The sequence below is a fragment of the Amphiura filiformis genome, chromosome 6 (genome assembly GCF_039555335.1).
Source record: "Amphiura filiformis chromosome 6, Afil_fr2py, whole genome shotgun sequence".
Taxonomy (NCBI): Eukaryota; Metazoa; Echinodermata; class Ophiuroidea; order Amphilepidida; family Amphiuridae; genus Amphiura; species Amphiura filiformis.
In genome coordinates, this window is record NC_092633.1 from 60,679,389 (window position 1) to 60,705,829 (window position 26,441).

Here is a 26,441-nt window from a genome sequence, read left to right on the forward strand (position 1 = left end):
TTTTACAATCCTATAGGAAACTGAAAATTTATTATTGCCGAGTTCCGACTGATTTTGCTTGATCGCATCACATATGCAAAATGCATTAAGTCAGGCTAGCATAATTAAATTGTACTAAGAGCAAACTATGAAATATATTGCTTGGGTTTTGACACTATGATCAGTACCAAAATAGGCATAATGTAAAACACTGCAGATTGGTATCAGAGGGAATTTTGCTGATAAAGTGAGCACCAGCACTGGGCAAGGGCTGCAATAGGAAGTCCATAATTACTACACCGTATATTTGACCAGCTTTAGCTGATTTTGTCTAGTCCAATGCTTGTGCTCTCTTAAATCTGGGCCAGTATACAGTAACCTTTTGTCTGGTCCAATACTGATGTACTATGGTTAGGAAATTTGACCCAGAAGAACCCATGCAGCAAATTTTGGGACTATAATTATGGCATGATTGGAAAAGAATTCAAATTTCTTCGACATAATGTAAATCCCATAAGTGTGGCTGACCTTAACCCATGTCTGCTCAATGCCCGTTGTGATACTTGCAAATCTGTTTATCAAGAAAGATAAATAAATATCTACATGTCAATTTTGTATTTCTTCAGACAAATTTGAACCAAATCACAAATGTGACTTTTGATTATTTTTTATATTTTGTGATTTATCGAATCACTGATGGGGCCTTTAACTTTTGAGGAAAGAAAGACATACAAAGTTTTAACTTTTTTGCTATTATTAGCATATAGCTGTCTACAACTTTTATTCATTAACTATGGCTACAACATTACATAGTCAATGTTGCATTTACAGCTCTTATAAAATAATATGCTTACATTTTATAACTCCTGTACATTTTTGGAGATATGTAACTTCTTGATAACAGAATGATCCATTATTAACTTTCAAAAAAGGAATAAAAATAACAGCTTGCAAATATTTTCATTTAATAACAAAATATTATCTGAAAATTACTGATTTACAAGAATGAAATTGGCAAACCCACTTATTCTTGGTGGTACATGTGATTACAAATCATAATGAAAAGTTATAGTACCTATGTCCATTCCTTAATCAGCACTGATTTGCTCAAATAAACATGTTAAAAAAATAGTCTCCAATTGATTGGGTGGTCATAGCTCAATTTAACCAATTTCATATTATAAGATCGTACATTATGGCTTTATCGGGTTTGGCAAGAAATACTGTAAAATAATATTTGTTGTGCACAAAACACAATTGCCTTTTTCTATTTTCATCCCAAACAAAATAGCAACTATTATATTTTTACAATAACTGCTATTAATACTATGTTTCACAATTATTTTCTTACTGGCAAGCAATGTGGACATTGATGAATAGTATTATCTTCATGTTAGCATACTCACGAGTTAGCCTAGTATAAGACAGGGATTGTACAGTATAAAGCTGTCTAATCTAAAGCCATGATTTTTTCGGTGTTACGAAATTTAAATTCCATGTTACAAATTGGACAATTTTGAATTTACACAAAGCAGCTTTAGAAAATGCAATTTATAGTTGGGGTTCAATTTCCATTGATGTTTACATTTATAATGCTAGCTTCATGATTTTCTTTCGAAAGGGTTTTGCTCGCGACCCTATTTAAATGGCAAAAAAATGTTGGGACCCACAGTTTAGGAACCACTGCACTAAGCTAATTCTGTGTATGCTTATAAAGGGATACATGCATGTAGTGTGGCTTATCGTTACCAAAAAAAAAAACATACACTAAAAACCACTTTGCATATCCCTGTTGCACAATGTCTAAATACTTAGTTTTGTGTATAATTAAGTAACATAAATATTCTGCAGGCCTTATACAATGTAGCCTGAAACGAGCACCACATTACATAAAGATAAATATCAAGGGATTAGTGTCAGAAGGCCCAACCTGTAATAGTTGCCATATGTCATATCTTTAGTTGTGTACAATATTGAATGCAGAAAATTGTCAATGTCTATAAAGGCAGCTAAACCATGATTATACATATCCCCTTGAACATCCGGGCTGTACCATAACACCTATCCACACTCCATAGCGGTAGGTAACTTTCAACCTTTTAGGTCGGTATGAATAACCAAAATGTCTAGCTAATAATCTTTATAGTCATTTCAGTCATAAAACTTCTGTCACCTGATGTGTACACCAGTTAAAAATGTCAAATTCTATGATAATGCAAAAACAAATGTAGTTGACTTTTTGCGTTCCAATCAGTCAAAATTGTACAGCCCTACTTGTGTCCTATGTTAAAAGCAATCAACCAAAATGTGTGCAGAGGAAGTACCAATACATATAGTTGAATTTAGACCAAGCCACATTGAGAGTTTCAACTTCCCATCACATTATACCAAGAGATGAGGCCACTATTCAATCAGACACTACTGATTCTACTATATTGAGGCTTTGTACAGGAAACAATTGGACAACAAATCTTAATTATTTTATTCAAGAGCCTGGGATCCTATCCGTATAAACCCTAGCTTGATCAAGGAAATGCTACATTTTTTTAATGATATCCCTATGCTAGTTTTCTTTATTGTACTTCTTCTCCTTCAACTTGTTCAAAAAAAATTAAATTTTTAGGTTCATTAAATTTACTCAAAACTATTAATGAAGGTTTTGTAAAATTGAAATGAAAATTTGATGTGGGCGGGTAATAGAAAACTCAAATATTTTACTTGGCCTTATACTAGCTCAATCGCTACTGGTAAGCAAGTAATCCACAATGGGCTATTCTAGTTGAAATCCATACCCCCCCTATGGAAGACATGACCTTAATCTTCCACACAGGGAGTTTGAATTTCAAATTGGGTTACCTAAATGGGCAAATTCATTTGAAATCTACACTTCCTGTGTGGGCAATTAAGGGATCTGGAATGAGCGTTTTGAGCGTTTCGACAGTATTTTTTATGGAACATGAGAGCACCTCAGGCGTGTCAATTGCATTCTGAATCTGAAGCATGTCTTTCTGATATCAAATAATTTTCATTTTTGAAAATCACGATATAATACAAATTTTATAACAAATTATAAAAATTTGATATTTTTCAAATTTTTGATATATAACAGTCCTCGAAGTAAATTTTATAAATCTAATGATATATTCTTAAAGTTTATGTAGCTGGGAGGAAAAGCCGACGATCAATTGAAAATTTTGACCTTTCATATTGAAGGTATGGATTTTTTTCCCAAAATTACCTAATTTTTTTGGTGTTTTGGGAAAAAAATCCATATCTTCAATACTGAAAAGGTCAAAATTTTCAATTGATCAGTTTTCATCCCACCTACACATACGTTAAGTATAAATCATCAGATTTATAAAGTTTACTTTAAAGTACTGTTAAATATCAAAAATATCAATTTTTAATGATTTGCCATAAAAATGTGTATTACATTGCGAATTTCAAAAATCAAAATTATTTGATATCAGAATGACATTCTTCGTATTCAGAATGCAATTCGATATGTCTGATGTGCTCTAATGTCCCACAATAAATACTGTCCAAGCGTTCATACCCCAGCCCTTATGGTTATGTCTTAATAGTGTATAGATTTCAAATGGAATAGCCCATTCAGATTACATGCTGATATTTCTAGTTATATAACATCACAGGAACAGTGATACGATACTAAAAAAACATGTAAGCATCCAAAACATTACCATCTTCAAAATACATATTTATCAAATTATATACACACTATTCATATGAAGTACTGTTAATGGTACACATGCCAAATGAAAGTTTTAATAAACATAATGCATAAATAAAGTGTTGAAATCTTGTACAGCATCTCAAAAGCTTTATTTAAACAAAAATAAAACTACAACAAAAAACCTTTCCAAAATTCCAATAAATTATATTCATTATTTTAAACAATACTGGTTATTTACAGTTATTTACATCAATAAACATATAGAAATGATAATTACAAACATGTATCTGTAATATTTTCAAATTGCACCAAATTGTTACAAATTAAATTCTACTTTTCTTCATTAGGCTGTTCTATTTGTCCCCACATGTGGAAGATCTCGGAACCAAATTCAACAGTTTAATTACTTCAAAATTCCGATCCAATAATAAGTGGTTAAGGTGTGGAAGATTTTTCAATTCCAAACAAAATTGTCTAATCTAAGGCCAATTTGTGCAATTATTCAACAAAATTATTTTTCAATTGGAACTAAAATTGAACAAAATAAAACATGGCGTCTGGGATGTTTATATCACATCAACCCAATCGACCTCAGTGTACTATTACACATTGGCAGTATAGGCGCTGGAATTAAACAGCAATTTTCTTTGTTTGTTTGGCTCAAAAATAAAAGGGGACATTATCTGACCATGAAAATGAACACTTTATGGGGAAAAAAGAAAAGCAATCAGAATTTTTTAACGGAATGTTACAATATTTTGAAAGGAGTCAACAGTACATCAAGGGTTGAGAGCCAGAAATCCTTAACTCACAAAGGATTCCTTTGACATAAAGAAGAAACACATTTGGTCATAAAAATAAAAAAGAGTTGTTCATCCTAGATTTTGTACTTTTCTAATGTTCACTCATTAATATTACAAAAGTTCATAAGTCTGAAAATCTGTGCAATTCTCAGAATGCAAAACTGTGAGGATTTAGAATGATGGTTACATGAAATCATTACCGGTATATGTCATCAGTATCAAACTTTCCAGCAAACACAATACTTTTTAAAACATTATTCGCAAAAGGTTAGAAAATGTTGCCAGAAAACGTTTAAATGGTGGATTATAAAGGGTACAAAATGCTTTCATAACCTCAAAAAAACATTTTATTGAAATATCTGATGAAATATTTGATAAAAAAATGTTTGCAAGCAATATTTTAAAGTAACATTTTGAAATTTAAAAAATATTGTTGTAGTGTGTTTTCATACAAAATCTTTTAAACGTTGCACATGATCTTTATAGAACTCAACATTAAATGTTATAACATTTGTACCAAAACTAAAGCCCAAAATATAACCTGTGTCAAACATTTTAAAAACATTTTTTGTTGGCAGGGTTACTATTCATGCGCATTACTACAGGCGTGAAATTACAATATTAAGCGACATCGGCATTACAAACTGCTAAAGCATTGTGGGATGCAGTTTTGGTACACATTGAACTCTGCCCTGTCGGGAAAATTGCTTTAATTATTACTCATTCATTATGTTATCATTAAAATATTTTAAATAATTAATTTTGTGAGATAACCATGTTTTTTTCTGTTTTTTTTTTATTCTAGTAAAATATTTTAAGCAATATTCTTATGCATAAGAAACAATTTTCCCAATAGGTCAGAGTTAAAATTGAACCAAACACTGTCCCACAATGCATTGCAAATTTTAATGCCAAATAGACTTCTTTGATAATTGATTTATCATTAGAGGAATGTATGAGATAATACATTATGTAGAGTAACGTACAATAATTATAGACTAATATGCTTATTTTGTACAACTGTTTTTGTTTGAGTTCATTTCCTGCATGCCATGCTGATCCCTATGCCTCAGACCTCATAATGCCATCAGCCAATATTTATGTGGTCTAGAACACAACCGATGTAAAGATAATTTTTATTACTTCCGTGGTCTGGAGTGCGCGCTGGTGAATTGCGATCGGGTAGAAGTGACAAGGTTAGCCTATTACGCGCTGCGCCAGCGACCAATGGGTCAACCGGCTTGTTGTCAAGTCGTTGATCAGCCAATCAGCGTGATTGTTTATTTCTTCTGTGTGTACGCTCGTCTACGCTTGGCGCACAGCTTGGACCACAAAAGTAATAAAAAATTAACTTTAATCAGCAAAATAATCAAAGAAAAGTAAGGTCCAATTTCACAGAGACTTGTCATGTCTTTCAGGGTGCTGGTTTGAAATTCAAATGATTTGCCAAATCCTTTTTACAAATTAAGCGCATGTTACTCTTATTTTGCACTTGTAAATGTCTTATGCACACATGCTTGACATCGCGTGCATACTACAACAGGACTACATTTAAAAAGGATTTGGCAAAACATACAAGGTGTCTCAATAAAAAATAGACCCTGTGGATTGGGGGACTTAACTTAAAATATGTGTAATACCCCATTGGTAAGGTCCACAAATGAGTATATTTGTACAATCTCTATTATCTCAGTGATGTGTGAACAGATTTTGATGATTTTTACACCATTTAAAGACGGCACTTCATGGTTTTTGAATCTTTAAGAAAGTTGTAATTTTACTTCCGATATTTTAAGTCAAGTCCCCCAATCCACAGCCTATTTTTATTGAGACACTCTGTTTACAACTACAAAACCCCCAGGGACATAATGTATAAAAATATACACACAATCATACACTTTGGTTAATAATAATTGATCATAATAATGTTTGGTATACTATAATTTGTTATATGATGATGCCTAGTATACAATAAGGTTCTTTCTCAATCTTCTATGTAGGACAGTGGCTGCTGAGATTCTTTAGATTTTTTTATACAATTTTTGTCACATTTTGTCCCCTTAAAAGTCACCTTCCCCCCCAAAAAAATCCTGGTTTTGCCACTATTCATCATTCCTTCATCACATCACATGAAACATACCATTGGGCTATTCCACTTGAAATCCATTCACCCCCTTATGGAAGACATGATCTAAAACGTCTACATAGGGAGTGTGAATTTCAAATGCAGGGTTACCTGAATGGATGATTCAATTTGAACTCTACAACCCCTCTGTGGAAGATTAAGGTCATGTCTTCCATAGGGAGTGCAAACAGTAATAGCCCATTAGGTCTATCCTAGGCCTTGACATGGAGTGATTCCATGCTAACTTCTAATCCTCACCATTTGCTTCCAAGTCTGCATAGTCTGGTATTCAGCTTAGGGATGTCATAATAGAGATTGCTCAAACATGATCTTGTCAAAGCCGCTTGGTGGTTCATGATAGAATTCATTGAACTGAACATCTATAATTGCACCTTCATCAACTGTAATGTTAACAGGTAGGAGAGAAGATGAAAAGATTAGGATATATACATATATTAATATTACACCTATTCACTGTTCTAATTGCTTTAGGGCTCATATTGAAATTCCCTTACACAGGAAGGTGTGCGCCATCCTGCAGCTTTCCTGTGCTAGCCTTCTTTTGTTAAAATCCTGGGCAGGGTGTATCACTGATGCATATAATCCATCCGTTTTATGACCGAGCTTTCCTGAGGCACGCGCTTAGCGAGGGGAATCCTGCCTTCTTTCTGTGTGAAAACGTGGTAGGGTATTTCAATATGAGCCCTTACAACATTTCGAAAACATGCCTCTTTAACAATAATCCAATGAAGGAGTTTCCTTTGATGGACATTGGAAGGGAGTTCCAGAGGTGTGGGCTAATCACAATATATGCCTGGACTCATATGGATTTATGGATTTTGAGAATGAAAATGAAAAGTCTAGTTTTATCATGAGATGAACAAAGTTCAGGCTTTCCAAACAAGCTACATATATCTTAAAAACAAAAACCCACAAATCCATAGCTTCGCCTGAATATTTGTATTCTGAGTTTGTTTAAATTAGTCCAAACATCTCTCCAAGTTTTCTATGAGGGCACCATGAGAGTCATCCAAAGACCTCCACCATATGTGACGTGTTATGTCAAAATCAGACACTTTTGGGCAGGTTATCAATTTTGAGGTTTTTACATATCTTAAATATAGAGATATTTTGCTCCATAACGCCATTTTCCCCAATGAAATCAGACATTCCTAAGCGAAGATAATGAGTTAAGTAAGTTATGGTAATATAAAATTGGAAATTGAGATATCGGCCTTTAAAAATATTATTGACAATGTTGAGAGTAGGAATTACCTTGAAAAATGTCTCAAAAATACAAGATGCCAGTTATATTCGGTCTGAAACTATCAGACAATATTTATAACATTAATAACATCACAAATTCACAACAAACCCAAATTGTGAAAAAATCACCCCGGGCTGATTTTTGGCTATTTCTCCATTACGATCCTGCCCAAAAGTGTCTGCTTTTGACATGACACGTCACATATTTCCAAACATATTTCTCGGGCATCTTATGGTGCCTTCATATTGCAAATATGGCCATTTCTCTTTCTTCAGGTTCAAAATGCCTACTTACCATATAAGAGAGGATAAACAGTTCCTCTAATACCATTGATGGGACATTGTAATGATGAGCCATTTCGATAAAAATTCATCTCTATATGGTCGTAAGTCACCCCCTGTAAAAACAAAAACAATCATAAATATACAATCAAGAATATCATACCATATTTACTCTAAGATGCCCTGGGAGTGTTGCATTTTCGATTTATTAGCCACCAATTTTCAATGAAAAAACTTGCAAAATACGATTTTGGAATTTGTGAAATACAATATTTGGTTTAAAATACAACATGGCGGTAGCGCTTTTGAAAAAAGATGGGGGCGTTTAACAGAAAGGGGAGGTCAATATAGTAAATATGGTAGAGAAGTTAATTGTGCTCAGACTTGGTGTTGATTTGATTTCCATTGGGATATTCCACACACATCAGTAAATGCTGAACCTCTCTACTAGACAGTGTAGACACAACATATTATAACAGACCCTATTTTCTCGGTCAGGGCTGTTCCATCTATTTATTTTATAGCATGCTTTGTGACTTCCCCATTGAGTGCAACAGTAAGTGTCCCCTTCGTGTCCGAGGGGGCGAGATGGAACAGCCAAATATCGGCAAACGCAACCAATGGGAAGAAATGATCTATCGCAAGTGACGTCATGCCGACTGACAGAATCCAATAAACCAATCAGAATGGTATAACAATTGAAATTGCAGCCATGTTGAGGACACTTCTAAGATGACAGAAGGACAGAAGGACAGGTCTTCTTCATAACTACCACATGTTTCACTGTATTATCATGGAAAATTCCCAGTACAGGCCTCTTGGAAGACAGAATTTTATTTAAATAAGGATGACTGTCATAAGTGATGTCGTATTGCACACCCTCTATACTCACAATGATATCTCCTTCTGTAAGACTAACAGACACTTTGCCCAAGGCTTCACCATTATGATACACCGTGCCATCAGACCTTAACACCCAGCTCTCAGAGTCTTTACCTAGTGGTACACCATTCAGATTACTTTTCCTTGTAGCTAAACCAATGCCCCAAATACCTGTAACAGAAACAACAACAAAATATTACAGGTATGTTATATTTATGCAATTCATTAGAGAATCAATCTGGATTCGAAAAAGTGGTCCGGTCATGAATAGAGATGAGGGGCCTACCATATAAATCATGTCTATGACTCTTCTCAAGAGCATGCCACCACGGGATGGAGCCACCACCAGAGGAGATGATGGGAAACCAATCACTCCGAAGAGGTATGTGGTGCCCATTACCTATCAAACTCTCAAGTCAGTTTTCAAAATTTGGTTTTGTAACATGGAAAATTCCAAAATATTATGTTGTCTTTTGTTTTGTTTTTGTCTATTTTCTGTACAAAACAGCTTTTATTTCACACAGGTTTACCTCACCAGCAGGAAGAGGTGTGCTTTACTCAGTCATGTGTAATCAATCTCATTTTCAAGTTAGTGTTAATTATCCCATCCTCTTGACTAAGCTTCAATTACCTTACCTTGTGATGTCAGTCCACTCTTAAGGAAAAAATTGAAGGCTAATTGCATCACTACCGCAACCTCCACTTCTGGCTAAAATTACATTTATTTTGGTACTAAAATTTGCAGAATATAATGGGCTGAAGCCAATACACTACCCCTGTTGTTTGTTTTCTTTTTAATTTGATATGGGTAGGTGGGCAATTTACTAATTATTAATTTCCATTAGCCGTACCATTTCAAAGTATACTTTGATCAGCTCTTAATTAGCCAGACTTGTTAGGTTTTTACCATTACACAAAAAAGTAGACCCACATTAAAAGTGATATAGTTGACCTGTATGGTCTGTATTTTGTGTGTTAAAGAAAGTAGACAAAGTATAGGATTTCAATAATAGTTTGTGATGCTTCTGGCGAGATGTGACAAGGCAATTCTCAAAATAAAATATATTGATATCAATCCGCGATGTTATAAGGCCTGCCAATTATGAGCAGATCAAACTGTAGGATTTGTCTTGTACTAATTGTGCATTAACTAGTGCTGCACCTGCCCCACTCCCAGGTCATCATCCCCACACCACTGGTCAGTATGCTACTGATAATAAAGAAGACATGTTTCTAGCTTACCTGTACTCTGTAGTTTCATTTCAAAGTAGGATTTGTCTTGTACCAATGGTGCATTAGCCAGTGCTGCACCTGTACCACATATTCTCATTCCAGCCTTCACTATCACAACATCATTACCTGCAAAATAATCATGGAAAATAATGTTGGTTAAGTGAAATACGTGACCGTACAGCATGAATGAGCTGTAAATTCCCTAAACTGTATTCTGAGTTACAGTGTAAAATGTGTATGAAAGTCGTATTCATCGGTCCCTCTGGTTGGCGCGACATCTATCTCATTTTGATAGTCAAACACAAACACCAATCAATAATCCTATTGTTGAAGAGGATAATAAGCTTCTACCTTAGATGGCTATTGAATTTTTAATAGCTCTGGTCTTTGTTTGCTTTGGCTAAATCCTGTTCAAGTGGTGGGTTACCAGGCATTGTATTTTGTATAGGTATGTATAACCAACAATTAACAAATGAGAAAACTTTCTTGAACCTCGTTGACTTGGGGATGATTTGAAATGACCGCCAATTATGACTGTTTGATATTTATTGCCAGCAATGTGGAAAAAGAGGCACATGTAGAAATGAAAAAAGCTACCATTTTGTTGAAGGAGCAAAGTTCAACAAACCATAACCCCACTTCTGGATATCGTTTGAAGTCAAATAATATACCATTTTTTAAGCTTATGATGTATATTGTCTAAACACGAAATAAAACATAATTGCCCGGGAAAGGAATTTACGGCTCATTCGCCGTGTACGGTCACATATGGCCATACATGTATTATGTATACCACAGAGGGGCCGAAATGTTACCAAAACTGAAACATTTTTTGTTTTCAAATGTTTTCAAACGTATTTGAACGCACAACCTTATACAATACTAACAAATCACAAGTGATGGCAGATGGTTGGATTTTATCAAGAAATCTATCCTCAATCCATCCAGGCCACTGATAACCGACATTGGATATGACTGAGGATAGAGCTTGGAGCTATCTCAAAACAGGTCAGAATCATGACACCTTGTAAAGTAATGGAAATTTGGAAGTAAACAATGCCAATCATGACTGGTAGAGCACCCCAAAAAGTTACTCAAATGACATGTCAGTAACTTGTTAGCATGGGTAATCTCTTAAAAATGAGCAAAATTTGCTCTGAACTGAAGATACAGGGACTGAGTTTTGAAAAAACCTGGTGTGCTGTAAACTGCACACCTGGTTAAGCTGAGGTGTGCTTTTGGTGTGCTGCAAACTGCACACCTCAATAAGCCGAGGTGTGCTTTTTCTAAGTTGGTTCATTTAAAGCCAAAATTTGGCAATCACAACATCAGATTTTGAATGACATTTTTCAACCATCGCGATGCCATCCCTAGTGACAGTAGCATACCCATAAACATGGGAGAGGTTCCAATCTTTAAAAGTCTTTAGTTTCACTGCGTTTGGCATTTTGTTACAGTAAAGCGACAATGTGAAATTCCCGGGTGAAATTAAAAACTTTCAATGAATTCTATTCGCTCAGCCTGTCAGTACTCACGCAATTATAGCCCACGGCAAAGGCACGTGTCCAAATTTTGTTATTATAATATATCGTGCTGTTGGTGGATGTCAACAAAGAGTAAACAACCTTGAAGACCGAATTAAAAAGACTAGTTTGCGTATGACGTCCTGTCAACCAGACCAAAAATGCTGTACTGCGCAGGTCTGCAACCAATCACATCGCGCCTTTGCCTTGACGTCAGATGCAAAGTAGTCTTTTTAATTCGGTCTACAATTACGCACAAAAGGAAATCTCACTCATTGCTTAACAGCAACTGAACGTTGAAATTTTACTTTGGAAATGTCACAGTGCGCGGATACTTTATAAATCGGTCAAGGGTCACGTAATAGGGAAATACCCACCGAAGGCCGGTTGACTCGCTAATCTTCGACAGAATCCGGACGTAGTAAACTACAAACTTCATTCATAAAAGTGCATGTACAGTCGACGAAAACATACCGAAATTAGCCGAGACGATGACATCATTCAGTCATGAATATTTAATCACCATTTTGCAACGAACAAAATGGACAATCTTACGACGTAAGACGATCATATTTTCGTTATTATTTAGCCTGATTGTTGTTGATTTGAAACATTTATTGAACCAAAATTTAGGTGTGCGATTAATCGCACTTCTCAGCATAATTTTAGGCGTGCGATGGCGTGCGATCGCACTCGCACGCCTCAAAACTCAGTCCCTGAAGATACAGATTTCATCAAAATTAATTTTGGTACCGGTAATACTAAACTTCATGAAGAATTGTTTGAATATGTTGGTGATTGGTGATGATTAAGCGACTGAAGTAGTTAAAGTTCCATAGTAACTAGATCATGTCTTCTTCTTCTCATCTTTGAGTTACGGTTCAACACTCCAGGTGCTAGGTAAGGAAAGGCAAGTCAGAAATTGTGTGTGTGCAAGAGCTTTGATGCTTTTAAGCATCAAAGTTCTTACATAAAATCTTATTCAGCCTGTCCCTGCTTGCGATGACCAGTTTTTTGCGGACACTTTGATAACAGGTAAACTTTTATACAGGGTAGAAACGATAGCTGTACAATTGACTTGTACAAAATATATACATTTTGTTATAGGCCTAAAATTTTGTGCACAAAAATGTGTTTCCGTACATTACGCAAGTCTTGGGATGTAATACACATAGTGCACTCACAGGAAAATGCAGCGCTACAGAGCGGAGATTCTGCTGACGACGACAGATACAGATGTGCCTTAGTCAGTGGTGTTAGAGACTGGAATCAGTTAAACCTTTCTCGTTACCCAAAAGGCTAGAGCAAATATTGTACCGTCCAAAAAGGATTGTCAAGATGCAAGTCTTACTGAAATGGCATTTCCTGAAAGGCGTAAAAGTTTGTCGAAATTGGCCTACTTGGGCCAGCTTGGCGTAGACCGGGATGGAGGTAGTGCGAGCCATTAACCCTCTCCTATTATGGGTCGTTGTCGAGTTCCTACGGGAAGACCATTTAAAACAAACAAACAAAACAGTACAGATACAGAAAGCGTGTGTGGTTCAAAATAATAGGTAGCTATGTTACCCAATTTTCAAAATTTTATCCAAATGGGTCGAATTATATATCAAATTAATCCTTGGAACAAGAGAAATTCAGTGGTACAAAGCTTTTTTTCATAGCTGCTTCCTATAAGTAGTTATGGCTTCTACAATGTCCTAAAGTCACAGGACATGTCTCCGGCAAAAAATGGTCATGTCCCTCGGCATTGTAGGAGACTCGAAATACCTCATTAATCTATTTAATTAATTTATAATTGTTACTAGGAAATACTTATCTTCTGCTGAGAATCACTTGTAAAATCTAACAGAAGATAACTTAGTTTTGTCAGTAACAGTAGGCCTATACGTAGTTGTATGCATGGTAAATATACTAAAGAATTTTATACTGCAACATAGTGAAACAAGAAAATTCAGATCTGTGCAGTGGAAGGAGAAATGTAGTTCATATTAAACACCAGTCTTTTATTAATTGCATGCAAGTGGCTAATTATAACAGTAATATTTAAAATATGGTTAAAAAGAACTCAATGATGTGCAGAATGCCATGCAAAGTGTGCTAAAGAACTGATTGATGTACTTTGTAAGTGAAAAGAAAACAAAATTATGTGTGGAAGAAAAACAGTGTTACATGTAGGCTAAGTATTTAAAAACATTGGTGAAGTAGTAAATAGTAATTGTATGTATAGTTACTTGTGACAGTAACATTTAAAATATGGTTAAGAACTCAATGATGTAGGCCCTACAGAACACAAAACATTATCAGCAATTATGTGAAACAACTCAAACATATATTGCATGGTTGGAGAGTGTTCTAAAAATTGACCTATTAAATGACATTAATATCTGTTGAAGAAAATAATATTATTTTGTAGTAGGCCTACTCTCAGTTCCAAATAAACTTGATTCAATCTGTAATATGATAAATAAAAAAAGAACACCAATATTATTCAATTTCTATTGCTAATAACGATAAATAGAAAAAGTTGTCAAAGCATGATGGGAAGGCTACAAAATAAATCCACAATACGCCGCAAACGATAGAAGTCACACGCCGATGCTTCAAGTATCCCATGATGCTTCAAGTATCCCATGAAACCCCATAATTGTGGTTTCATCTATGTTTACAAACATGGTATTCAACGCCATCAGCATGCAATAGCACCAACAAAATGACACTTTTCATACATAAAAAGGTCCAAAGAATTCATTTAAACCTATTTCAGACGTGTTGCCTAATGTTGCATAGGTGTAAATCGACATCAAAGTAGCGAAAATGCGATATTTTCCTCTTCGGTCGCAGAAAAATTGCTAAAACTTTCATATGACGTCTAACTTTTTCGGGGAAACGGAAGTAAAGACATAGTTTGACCTTTATGACTCATAAAATGCATATTCATTAGGTACAGAGCATGCTCAATGTGAGTTATAAGCCCATTTTGATAACAGGTTTAAAGGTCAAGGTTGAGGAAAATGGCGTCTTCTATTGCAAAATAATGCGAACATCGGAAATTTTTGTCTCCAAAAAAGGAGCTGGTGCTTAAAAATTCCGGATTATTTTGGGAAAATTCTTCATCGGAAGCAATTTTACAGATGTTTTTTACATGGAAATGTATCATTTTGCTAAAAAAAGGAACAAATAGTAAGTAGAACTTTCAAGTGAAAAAAAATGATTTTGTGTGTGCGGAGAATAGGAAATGTGTTAAGTGCGTGTACCGTACCATAGCTATAATAGGCCCAATTTATTGCAAGGTTGCCGAATTCTGAAGACAACATGAACAAGATGGTCATTTCCGTGATCATGTTTTCAAAATATCTGTAAATTTCCGATCATAAATATCAGTTTAAATGTTACCAATAACAAGATAATTGACTTACCCATATGTTTTGTATCTAAATTTACGGTTGGGATTTCTTTGAGAGGTACATGACCCGTCCGAAATCCACCTACGGGGAAACAGCGAAAACAACAAAAACACGCAGCCATTTTTTTTTGTGACCTTTGCAAAAGGTCAACTTGTTTCTAGGCACTCTGGTATCAAAATTCTTTTTTTACAAATTTATTGATTTTTTTTTCTCAAAATGAGACTCAATGTATTTATTTATTTAATATGATTTATTGTGTTTTTGTTACAACACAAACACGAGTTCTGTTGGCCTAAAATCAGAAACTGTTTTTATTCAAATCACATTTTAAAAACGCTGTTGCCCTGGTGCCGACCAATGGTGCTGACTTATCACCAATCACCCAACCCAAGATTTAACTATTTTGTAGCCTTAGAATTTGTTTATGACCTTTCATTATTTTATTATAAATGGCCCAGGAGTAGTTCAATTCAATCAACAACAAAATGCAGATACGTTTTCAGATTTGACATCAGGTTCAAGGGCAAGGGGCGGGGCTATTTGTTTATTGTTGTTTTGCATTTGTATACATGTGTACATGCACTGTTTTTGTACAGCAGAACTGTCAAAAAATTGCTGAATCACCGTGACTTGATAATCGTATTTTCTAGAGTTGACAGGCAAGTTCTGTTCAATGTATATATATATATGAATGCAAACTTTTATTTAAATGATTCATGATTGTAAATTCAACAGTGTGAAGACTTGGTCAGTTCTATTAATTTTAAGCTTTAATATTGAAAAGCGTACTGTATCATTTATTTTAGCTTTTATTGTAGCTTATTGTCATTGATACTTTAATAATACTTGGAATTGAAGTGGATCTTGTTTGGCTTTCAAACAGTGTTTGGTACATTTTATCGTGGGAGTGAATCGAGTGATTTCAAACAATGTCGGCTGGTAAGCAGTTATTGCGTGTAGATGTTGTGAGCGACATTATGTGTCCATGGTGTTGGGTCGGCAAAGCATAAATTGGAGGAAGCTATGGAACTCAGTAAAGGTAAGAATAAATGTGACTTTTTGAAATTGTTTCCCTCCAGAGTCCAGTCAATTAATGCAGCAGTCGGATTTTCGTTTCCGCCGAGGACCAAAACAATGGTACCATATACCTTAAAACCATTTTCTGTTCAGAAATGTTGTTTACAAATAATATGAAGAAAACAATTCGAAAAACTGAGTCTGGATTCATGACCTGAATTTACAACTCGGGGTACTTCATTGTATTGGGTAGGGCTGTGTAGTCGGGATTCCAAAAACATACCCAAAAAAACAGGGTTGTAGCTGCAGTGGGTGGTGGTGGGCGGCAGAGCCCACTTCTCAGTTTTGGAGCCTACTACTCAGCTGCAATTTTAGCACTGGAGCCCACCACTCAGAGACCAAAATTACACCATTTTGACTTAGTCAAGAATTTGGTCCATTTTAAAATAGCAAGATGCCATATTTGTAAGATTTTTATCAAATGCTACTCAGAAATTTTAGCACTGGAGCCCACACATCAGAGGTCAAAATTACACCATTTTATTGACTTTGTCAAGAATTTGGTCCATTTTAGCAAAAATTTGCCAAATTTGCAAGATTTTTATCAAATGCCACCCAGCACTAAAAATATCCTAACTATATACAACCGTGCCCAAAAATATATATTGAATTTGATAAAGAGACCCAAAAATATACTAATTTAATTTTTTTTTTTTTTTTTTATGGTTTTCGGTCAAAATTATGCCTTTGCAAGTTTGATGAATTCCTTCACTTTTACCAGATTTTTCGAGACAATATTAAAAATCATAATGACATACTCCATCTCTAAACCAGAAATACCAAAGGCATGAACATTTTTTACTAAGTACCCCCTCCCCCGCCTCTTTCTTACAACCCAAAAAGCCTGCTGATCAAAAGGTTCAAATGAAGGACCTCTCACTCAATGATCTCTTTTGGGGGCATCAAATCTCACCCCTAGTTTTGAATGGATGTCCACACACCATTTATTCGAGAAACAATATAGCAACGAATTTGCTCACACATGTCCTCCCATTTGTGCTTTGCGTTAAGAAAATATTTTGAATAATACACCATAGTCTCACTGAAAGTCTGGATTTACATGCTAATATTAAAACATATAAGAACATTTGACAATTTTTAATTCTGCCATATTATCTGTGTTCAATTTCATATTCCCTGTTGCCTGCATCCCGTGCAAGTAATACAAATTATATTCATGTTCCAGAATTAAAACAAATAGGCATTTTTGTTCATCTTCAATGAAGGACTTTATCTAGTAAGTTTTATTTTCATTGATATTATTTTTTATTTTTTACATATTTATTCTATTTTACTTCCAGGAAAATATGATTTTAGAGTGCGTTGGCAGCCATTTTTGCTGAGACCCGAAATGCCAGAAGAAGGTTTTCAAAAACCTCCAGCAACACCAGGCAATCCCAGGTAAGAATTATTGCATATGAGGGGGTATCATTCCCCATCACTGATTTCTGCAAGACCGATTGATGTGCTGGGTTACCCAGCATCACCCAAAAATAGGTCACATACTGGCAGGAGCCTTTTGTGTTTAATATCTAAAAGAATGATAAATAACATTTTAAACAATTGTAAAAAAAATGTCTTGGGTCGGGTCAAGATGTAGATTCCTTCAGTTAGAAGAACAACAAACAATTTTTATGGCCTAACTATGTTGCTTTGGGAATCTCATGAGACTAATCTGTTACATTTGCTTAAAAAGTTACCTTTTTCAGAGTCATCATTGAGCAGCGACGTAGCTTGCGACACCATATCACAGCTTCTTCATTCAGTGTAGTAAACAACACATCACTATGCTGAATGAAGACGCCGTGATGGTGTCGCAAGCTACGTCGCTGCTCAATGATGACTCTGAAAAAGGTAACTTTTTAAGCAAATGTCAAACATGACAGAGTCCAATATCAGTATCATGCTGCTAATCTGTTACAGTTTAACAAAGTTTTATTCTGCCTCCTGTATATGAAAATACAATTTTTTTGTCTTACATTATTTACAGAGTTGGTGCTCACTTGAAATCAGCAGGTCAAAAAGTGGGGATAGATTTCACAGGGAAGTGTGATGTCTATCCACGTACTGTGCTGGCACACACGTTAATGGAATATGCGGGGAAGAGGAAGATGGAGTCAGGCAGAATCAACTCCAGGAAATTATATTCAGAGTAAGTTTTATTACCAACCTGCACAAATTGTCACAGTCATTGCAAACTGACACACAATCACCTAAAAATGGTTGGAAATTTTTGTGAAAAACACCGTTTTATTATTTTTTACAAAATTGAGCATTTTCAATCATTTTTGGTAAATATTTCTCAAAGTTGGTTATAATTAAATAAAAACATTTCCAACATTTACAAATTTGTATCTAGCTTTTGAAAATTAATAAAACAATGATTTTTACCAAGGCATTCTTTTGTTATATTGTCAAAAAAAAATTGTTTTGATGATTTTCTCCAAACTGAGCATTTTTACCTCAAATTTGATGTCACATGTGGATTTGTCAATTCCAAAATATGAATACTTTTTAAAGATACTTTATACCAACAATTTAACAGTTATGAGCCCCAACAGTTCCCAAAATCCAGGGTTCAGACCAACCTTAAGGGTATACGATGTAGGGCCTATTGTTGGTCGAAGCAGCAAAAAAAATTTAGTTCACAGCATCTTGCGAATGGTAGTGAGCTTTAGCAAAAATTGCATTGCTCAATTCATAGCGAGTGTGCAGAAGAATTCAAATATCACAGATATACTTTTGTAGGTCCTGTGGTTCTTAAGTTATATTGTAAAGAGGGCTGAAACAACAACACTTTTGTAAAACGTACATAACTCATTAACAACAATAAATTAAGCAAGTTTTCAAAGTATATGATTTGTAGAATGAACTTGTGAAAAACACCTAAGTGTTATTTTTCAATAATATATTGATTCAGATAATGAAAATCAAGGTGACTGCGGACATATTATAGCTCTTGCGGTGTATTACATACAAGAATGTGGACGTCCACAGTTGCTGTGTGGCCATTCTTATACGCAGATTTCTCATTTTGTGTGTGTCCTTGTTTGCATGTGTTTTCAAAAACACCCCACCCCCTCACACACCCACATTATACACTCACGCATGAATCACTTTTGAGAGGATGTGCTTACCAATTTTATAATAAATTTCCTGTTTACATTATCCAGGGCTACTTCACAGATGGACTTGCCCCAAACATGGAGAATCTCCTCAAGATGGCAGAGGAAGCAGGATTGAATGTAGAAGCAGCTAAGAAATTCATCTCAGACAAGAGTAATCAGAAGAAAGCATTTGACAGAGCTATTTATTGGGCTTCACAAACTGTGTCTGGTGAGTATATAATGCATATAACCTCATCTTGTAGAACACAGTTCTTTAACCTCAATATGCTTGTACATTTATTTTAAAAAAAACTCGTAGTGCAGAACTTGAGGTTAACTTTTGATCTAGGAAGGTTTATGGAAGTTAATGAACTATGCACTCTTGGAGATGAGACCATTTTGGCTGGTAGTGTGTTCGGTGTTAGAAATAAGCCAATGTTTTTAAGGGCCATTTAGGTCCTTGGGTCCAATAATAAATCTACAGGGTCAAATTTTTGCAGAGTCACTGGTCTCGAATCCCCCGACTGCTCAAAAATGTTCATATGTTTTTCAAAAAGTTTTATTTTTTCACGATTAACTACTTTTAACTGTAGCCCCCAGTTTCCCCCAACTACCTGTAGGTTATTTGCCCAGACTGGGTACATTTACCCCCACTGGTTTACAAAAGTGGGGGGGCTGTGTATATTTTCCCACAACTAGGTGCATTTCCCTGACTGAATGAAAAAAGCATGTGGGGAGGGTGTGCCTTCCTCTGTGCATGCTACTGGTCAAAGGCCATTTTGACCCCTTATGTCAGTAATTCTGCATTATTTCTAACACTGCATGTATTGAATGCCATAAAATGTATGGATTTGTTGAACTTCTGATGTTGCTCTGTCTTTATGATTTCTCACATGAGCTGAGTATTTTGGAGTAAATATTAGTTTTGTAATTCAAAGGCCTTCCATTGCAGGGTCTCTAGGATAACAGTGCCTTGCACTGAAGGCTTGTGTGGAGGGACTACCATATATAATGTTCAAAAGCTCAAATAATAAATCCTTACTGACCCATTGTTCTGATAATGAACAGGTGTTTTAATGTGTTTTTTTATATTAATTTCTGTTATGTTCCTTTTTTTAAATAGGTGTGCCCACATTCTACATGAATGGCCAGAAAACCTTCTCAGGAGCACAAGAGAAAGAGGCTTTCTTGAAGATGTTTGACTGGGCTGCATCAAAACACGCTAATGGAACCCTGTTCATACCACCCGCTCACATATGAACTGTATGGGACAAATACTCACTTATGCCTAAAAAAATTGTTTGATTGGCGTAACATAAAATAAAAATTAGGGTAGGTCGGTCTGCAATTTTTTTTTACACACATTTTAAGCTATAAATTGCGTAAATTTTAAATCTTTTAAAATTTTTTTTTGCAAAAATATAAGAAACTTAAGTCTAGGGTCGGACCTATTTTTAGGGTTGATCAGGTTATGCCAATCAAACTATTTTTTTAGGCCTTAGAATAGAGCAAAAACAACAGATCTGAACATTCAAATGGAACTCTCACCATTCTCAGTCAGATATTGCCTCTATGTAATAGTATGTATACACTACTCAAAGAAATTAAAGGATCAGATTTATCTATTGGGTTTTTTAACATTGTTTATACCTTTTGTGTTATTCCTCCATTGGAGGTTGTGTCACATTTTCCCTGTTTTTAATTTTACTTATTAGCATTTTGCAAAAACAGTAAATCACATGAGTGTCATTTCATTAATGTGTAGGCAACAGAACACTTGCACTACCGAGTACCTGGTACCAATGTCCTGTGACACTGAAGAACACCTTGGTTAGTACCTTAAGAACAAAAAAAGGAGGTACAAGAATGTCAGATTCCGATATCCTTTAAATTATTTGAGTAGTGTAGATACCAACTTCTCATGTCTGAAATGAATGCAGCAGATAGCAGATCAAATTAAAGTTCTTATAAAAAAATGACATTTTAAATTTTAAGTCACATTTTAACATTTTTATTCCAAAAATGGTCCCTTTTGTGTGGCTTAAAAGTTATGTAGCTTTATGTTTAGGCCTACCATACAAATGTAGATCCTATGGACCCAACTCCATTAAAATTCTTCTTTATTGCAGTGGAACTGTGTAGAAGTTCACCTTTTATACAGGGTGTTAAGTAAAAAGTGGAATTTTGTTAGGTATGAATGGTATTGCTATTGGTCGTATCGTATTAGTTTTCAAGTTCTACTTATATTTAGCTTTCTTAGGAATTTTAGATTTTAAGAATTGGACGTTTCTAGAAAAATGGTAAATTCCAAGTTTTGACAAAATAACCTATTATGAAATATGTAAAATAACTAAACGTTCCGCACAAAGTGATTTGGAAAAAGTCATGCAGGTATCTTTGTTTACTTCAAACACAATATAGATCGTTCTGGGACACCCTGTTACTGTGCCAGAATTGTAGGTATACTTTTAAGTGACAAGAGTGCAATATACAATTGTTTGAAAATAAGTTTGCTTTTAAATGTGATATACGAAAATAGATTGAATCAATCCCAAAACTCTAAGCAACATTTTTTAAGAATTTGTAGTGGAATAAGTCTACCATCATAGACTCATCACCCGTGAGGTTTTAAGAAACTAAATTCAGCCATTACCTCACTGATAGGTATAGAAAACTTTGTCAGAGGGAAATTAAGATTATAAATAAATCTGATTACATGTATATTAGCTACTTGCACGGTTCCGCCATTATGCACTATGTGGGAGAGCCTCGAACTGGCAGCATACATGAAAGGAAGAATTATGTAACCTTACACAGAACGTTATGACTAGTTCAATTCCCATTCATGTATGCTGCCAGTTCGAGGCTCTCCCGCACATAGTGCATAATGGCGGAACCGTGCAAGTAGCGAATGGGGGTTCTTATAGTAGAAATTTCATTTGAATGATCACAGCTGCCAACAGCTGTCTGCAATAGTATCTGTGTGTAGTTCAAAATACAACACAAACACACAACCTTGGATACTTTAGGAAAATACTAACCAATCACAAGTGAGTTGACATGGTTGGATTCACTTCTGTGTCACCTTTACAGGCCACTTTCTATTAAAGTGGAGATTTTTTCACGCTTCATTTATTTATACGGTTTCACATATAAAGCGGCTTATTCCTATATAGCTCAATAGCTTAGAATAGTTAATTTTGAAAAGAAGTGAAACACAGTTCAAAATTGACAAAACGCTAAAATTACACACACAAAAATGTCCATTTTTACATTAACGCTAGAGTAAAAAGATTGCGCTATTTAAAAAGAGACGAATTAGGTTGGAGTATTTATTTTAATAGATCAGGGGAATATTTGTATCACACAAATATTTATTATTATCCAATTTTTGTACAGAAATTATGTATATTATTATATTATTAATATTATGATAGTGTAAAATAAACAAAACAAACATGTAAATTCTGAAACTTGTTATTATCACTATGTCTACTTGCTGAACTTCATAATTATATGTACATTGTATAAATTGTGAAATTGGTAGTTTTTGTATTATTTCTCAGCTCTGACAATGTCTGTACTATTACATTCCAACAAAGTTAGTCAGACCTTGAACAAATTCTTTTGGTAAAATTGCACTCCAAAATTGAAGTTGAGTTTATGAAATATGTTGTTTCATTGAAAAGATAAAAAAAAGAAATATGTTGTTTCTAAAATCTGAATGTGAAGTTCATTTTTCTTTAAAGGAAGTCTCCGGCAATCACAGCATTATTCCTTATATGTTAGAAAACTAATTATCAAGCACGAATCACATGGTTTTATTTAAAACAAACTCATATTAACCATAAAAACGAATAAAAACATCCGTTTCTCAACACGCGATATTCAAAATTCACGGGCGCCGAGTGCAATGACGTCCCAGTAATACAATGAAGGTTGACGACAATTGAACACAAATAACCATTACCGTCATTGCACTTAGACAATTTCGGCGCGGGAATTTTGAATATCGCGTGTTGAGAGCCGACTGTTTTTATTCGTTTTTATGGTTAATATGAGTTTGTTTTAAATAAAACAATGTGATTTGTGCTTCATAATTATTTTTCTAACATATAAGGCATAATGTTATGATTGCCGGAGACCCCCTTTAAACATGATTATTTCAAGATATTTTGTAATTTTGCATGAGTCTATGTTAAAATTGGAAATACAGGTTGCTTATTTGCAAGGTGTTGGTTAATTTTATGTTATAATCATGACATGATAAGTGCACGGGGTTGGGGCACTCACCTGCAAAGGTGGTACGTGCATGTGCGGTGGTCAGGGGTCCCTTTTTCAGGCTCTCCGACAGTTTCAAAGACCCATATTTGGGAATCATTCTACAGTTCTTTAGCCTCACCCTGAGTAAACTCCAACAATTGTATTTTTGAACTCAAGTTTGGAAATTTTTTTAATTTCTTAGCTGCACAGCCTAAAAGTTAGCCAAATTTTAGTTCACTGGTCCCACAAAAATATGTTCAGAACTGGTAAGTTTGTATCAACAAATTTGTCGTTTAGAACATACACGTGTGTGCCCCCATGTGCTCATTAAACCATGGACCTTAGAAGAACAGGGTTCATGTCTTGATTGTCTTCATCATCGGCAGAGTGCTAAACTATCGTAAGTGCAGTAGAATGCAATAGCTGCCATTTGAAACATTTCAATAAATGTACTTACTTTTAAACCAATAACACTAGAAAAAACACCCAACTACATGTATAAAGGTGATATATTGGGGCTAGTTTAGTGGCCATCAGGAAAGTATACAGAATATCCACACTTTACAATGAGCATGAGGGGTTTGTGCTGCAAACAATAGGCGTTTTACAAAAGGCAGCTATTACATTCTACTGCACTTACGATAGTGTTGCACTCTGTCGACGATTAATGTTAAACGTCATGTTAAAGCAGCAGATAGCTACTTCATCAATACTGATAGCAACAGTAGATAGCTACTTTGTCAATACTAACATTTACAGTAGATAACTACTTCATTAATACTGAGATCAGCAGCAGATAGCTACTTTGTCAATACCAACATTAACAGTAGCAAACTACTTCATCAATACTGATATCAGCAGTAGATAGCTACTTCATCAATACCAACATTAACAGTAGATAACTACTCCATCTATACTGATATCAGCAGTAGATGGCTACTTTGTCAATACCAACATTAACAGTATAGATAGCTACTTCATCAACACTGATACCAGCAGTAGATGCTAATATCAGCAGTAGATAGCTACTTCACCAATACCAGTTGATAGCTAATTCATCATTACTGATATCAGCAGTAGGTAACTACTTCATCAATACTGATATCAGCAATAGGTAGCTACTTCATCAATACTGCCATCAGCAGCAGATAACTACTTCATCAATACTGATATCAGCAATAGGTAGCTACTTCATCAATACTGATATCAGCAATAGATAGCTACTTCATCAATACTGATATCAGCTGCATATAGCTACTTCATCAATACCAACATTAACAGTAGATAACTACTTCATCTATACTGATATCAGCAGTAGATGGCTACTTTGTCAATACCAACATTAACAGTATAGATAGCTACTTCATCAACACTGATATCAGCAGTAGATAACTACTTCATCAATGCTAATATCAGCAGTAGATAGCTACTTCACCAATACCAGTTGATAGCTAATTCATCATTACTGATATCAGCTGCAGGTAGCTACTTCATCAATACCTTTATCAGCAGAACATAGCTACTTCATCAATACTGAGATCAGCAGTAGATAGCTACTTCATCAATACTGATATCAGCTGCATATAGCTACTTCATCAATACCTTTATCAGCAGAACATAGCTACTTCATCAATACTGATATCAGCAGTAGATGGCCACTTCATCAATACTGATATCAGCAGTAGATAGCTACTTCATCAATACTGATATCAGCAGTAGATAGCTACTTCATCAATACAGATATCAGCAGTAGATAGCTACTTCATCAATACTGATATCAGCAGTAGATAGCTACTTCATCAATACCCATATCAGCAGTAGATAGCTACTTCATCAATACTGATATCAGCAGTAGATAGCTACTTCATCAATACTGATATCAGCAGTAGATAGCTACTTCATCAATACTGTTATCAGCTGCAGATAGCTACTTCATCAATACTGATATCAGCAGCAGTAGATAACTACTTCATCAATACTGATATCAGCAGTAGATAACTACTTCATCAATACTGATATCAGCAGTAGATAGCTACTTCATCAATACTGATATCAGCAGTAGATAACTACTTCATCAATACTGATATCAGCAGTAAATAGCTACTTCATCAATACTGATATCAGCAGTAGATAGCTACTTCATCAATACTGTTATCAGCTGCAGATAGCTACTTCATCAATACCTTTATCAGCAATAGCTAGCTACTTCATCGATACTGATATCAGCAGTAGATACCTACTTCATCAATACTGATATCAGCAGTAGATAACTACTTCATCAATACTCACTGACTAGATTCATCAGGTTTGTAGATATACATTAAAGAAAATTTTCATTGAAACAAAACCAAATAATTTACTCACTATTGACGGTTTCGCCTATCATGGTCGATAGGCATCATCATAATTCCATCAATACTGATATCAGCAGTAGATACCTACTTCACCAATACCTTTATCAGCAGTGGTAGCTACATCATCAATACTGATATCAGCATTACATATAGCTACGATATCAGCAGCAGACAGCTGCTTCGTTAATATCAATATCAGCCCCCCACACACACAAGATAGACAAACCTAAATTATTTCTACGGCGGATAGGTATTGTTCATTCCTGATGTTATTCCTTGATAGGAGTCTTTCCGTAGTTCTTCAAATGTTCCGGAGAAAAGCTTACAAAAATTGCGGTGCTTAGTGTCCATTTAATTTGAGATGACACGCTGAGACCTTTCCGTCTACAAAAAGACCACAAAGTAGAAAGAGGATTAGACTTTATTTTCCCAACAAACATAAAATATTT

At 35.0% G+C, this 26,441-nt stretch overlaps 2 protein-coding genes across 2 annotated transcripts; one reads left to right on the forward strand and one right to left on the reverse strand.

Annotated features, from left to right (window-relative positions):
- Positions 1-5,656: 5,656 nt before the first annotated feature.
- Positions 5,657-15,336, reverse strand: LOC140155754 (SPRY domain-containing protein 7-like). Its single transcript, XM_072178709.1, has 5 exons — positions 15,204-15,336; positions 10,274-10,390; positions 9,042-9,202; positions 8,163-8,265; positions 5,657-7,002 (listed from the first exon to the last, which is right to left on the reverse strand). Exons 1-5 carry the CDS (start codon positions 15,310-15,312, stop codon positions 6,905-6,907), a joined length of 588 nt encoding a protein of 195 aa, XP_072034810.1. The 5' UTR covers positions 15,313-15,336; the 3' UTR covers positions 5,657-6,904.
- A 386-nt stretch (positions 15,337-15,722) lies between these two features.
- Positions 15,723-20,671, forward strand: LOC140154304 (uncharacterized protein YwbO-like). The gene is given in 7 exon segments (XM_072176880.1): positions 15,723-16,192; positions 16,194-16,230; positions 17,570-17,669; positions 18,259-18,365; positions 18,368-18,420; positions 19,442-19,604; positions 20,499-20,671. Coding segments are annotated over 7 exon segments (669 nt in total). The 5' UTR covers positions 15,723-16,120; the 3' UTR covers positions 20,636-20,671.
- The last annotated feature ends 5,770 nt before the right edge of the window (positions 20,672-26,441 follow it).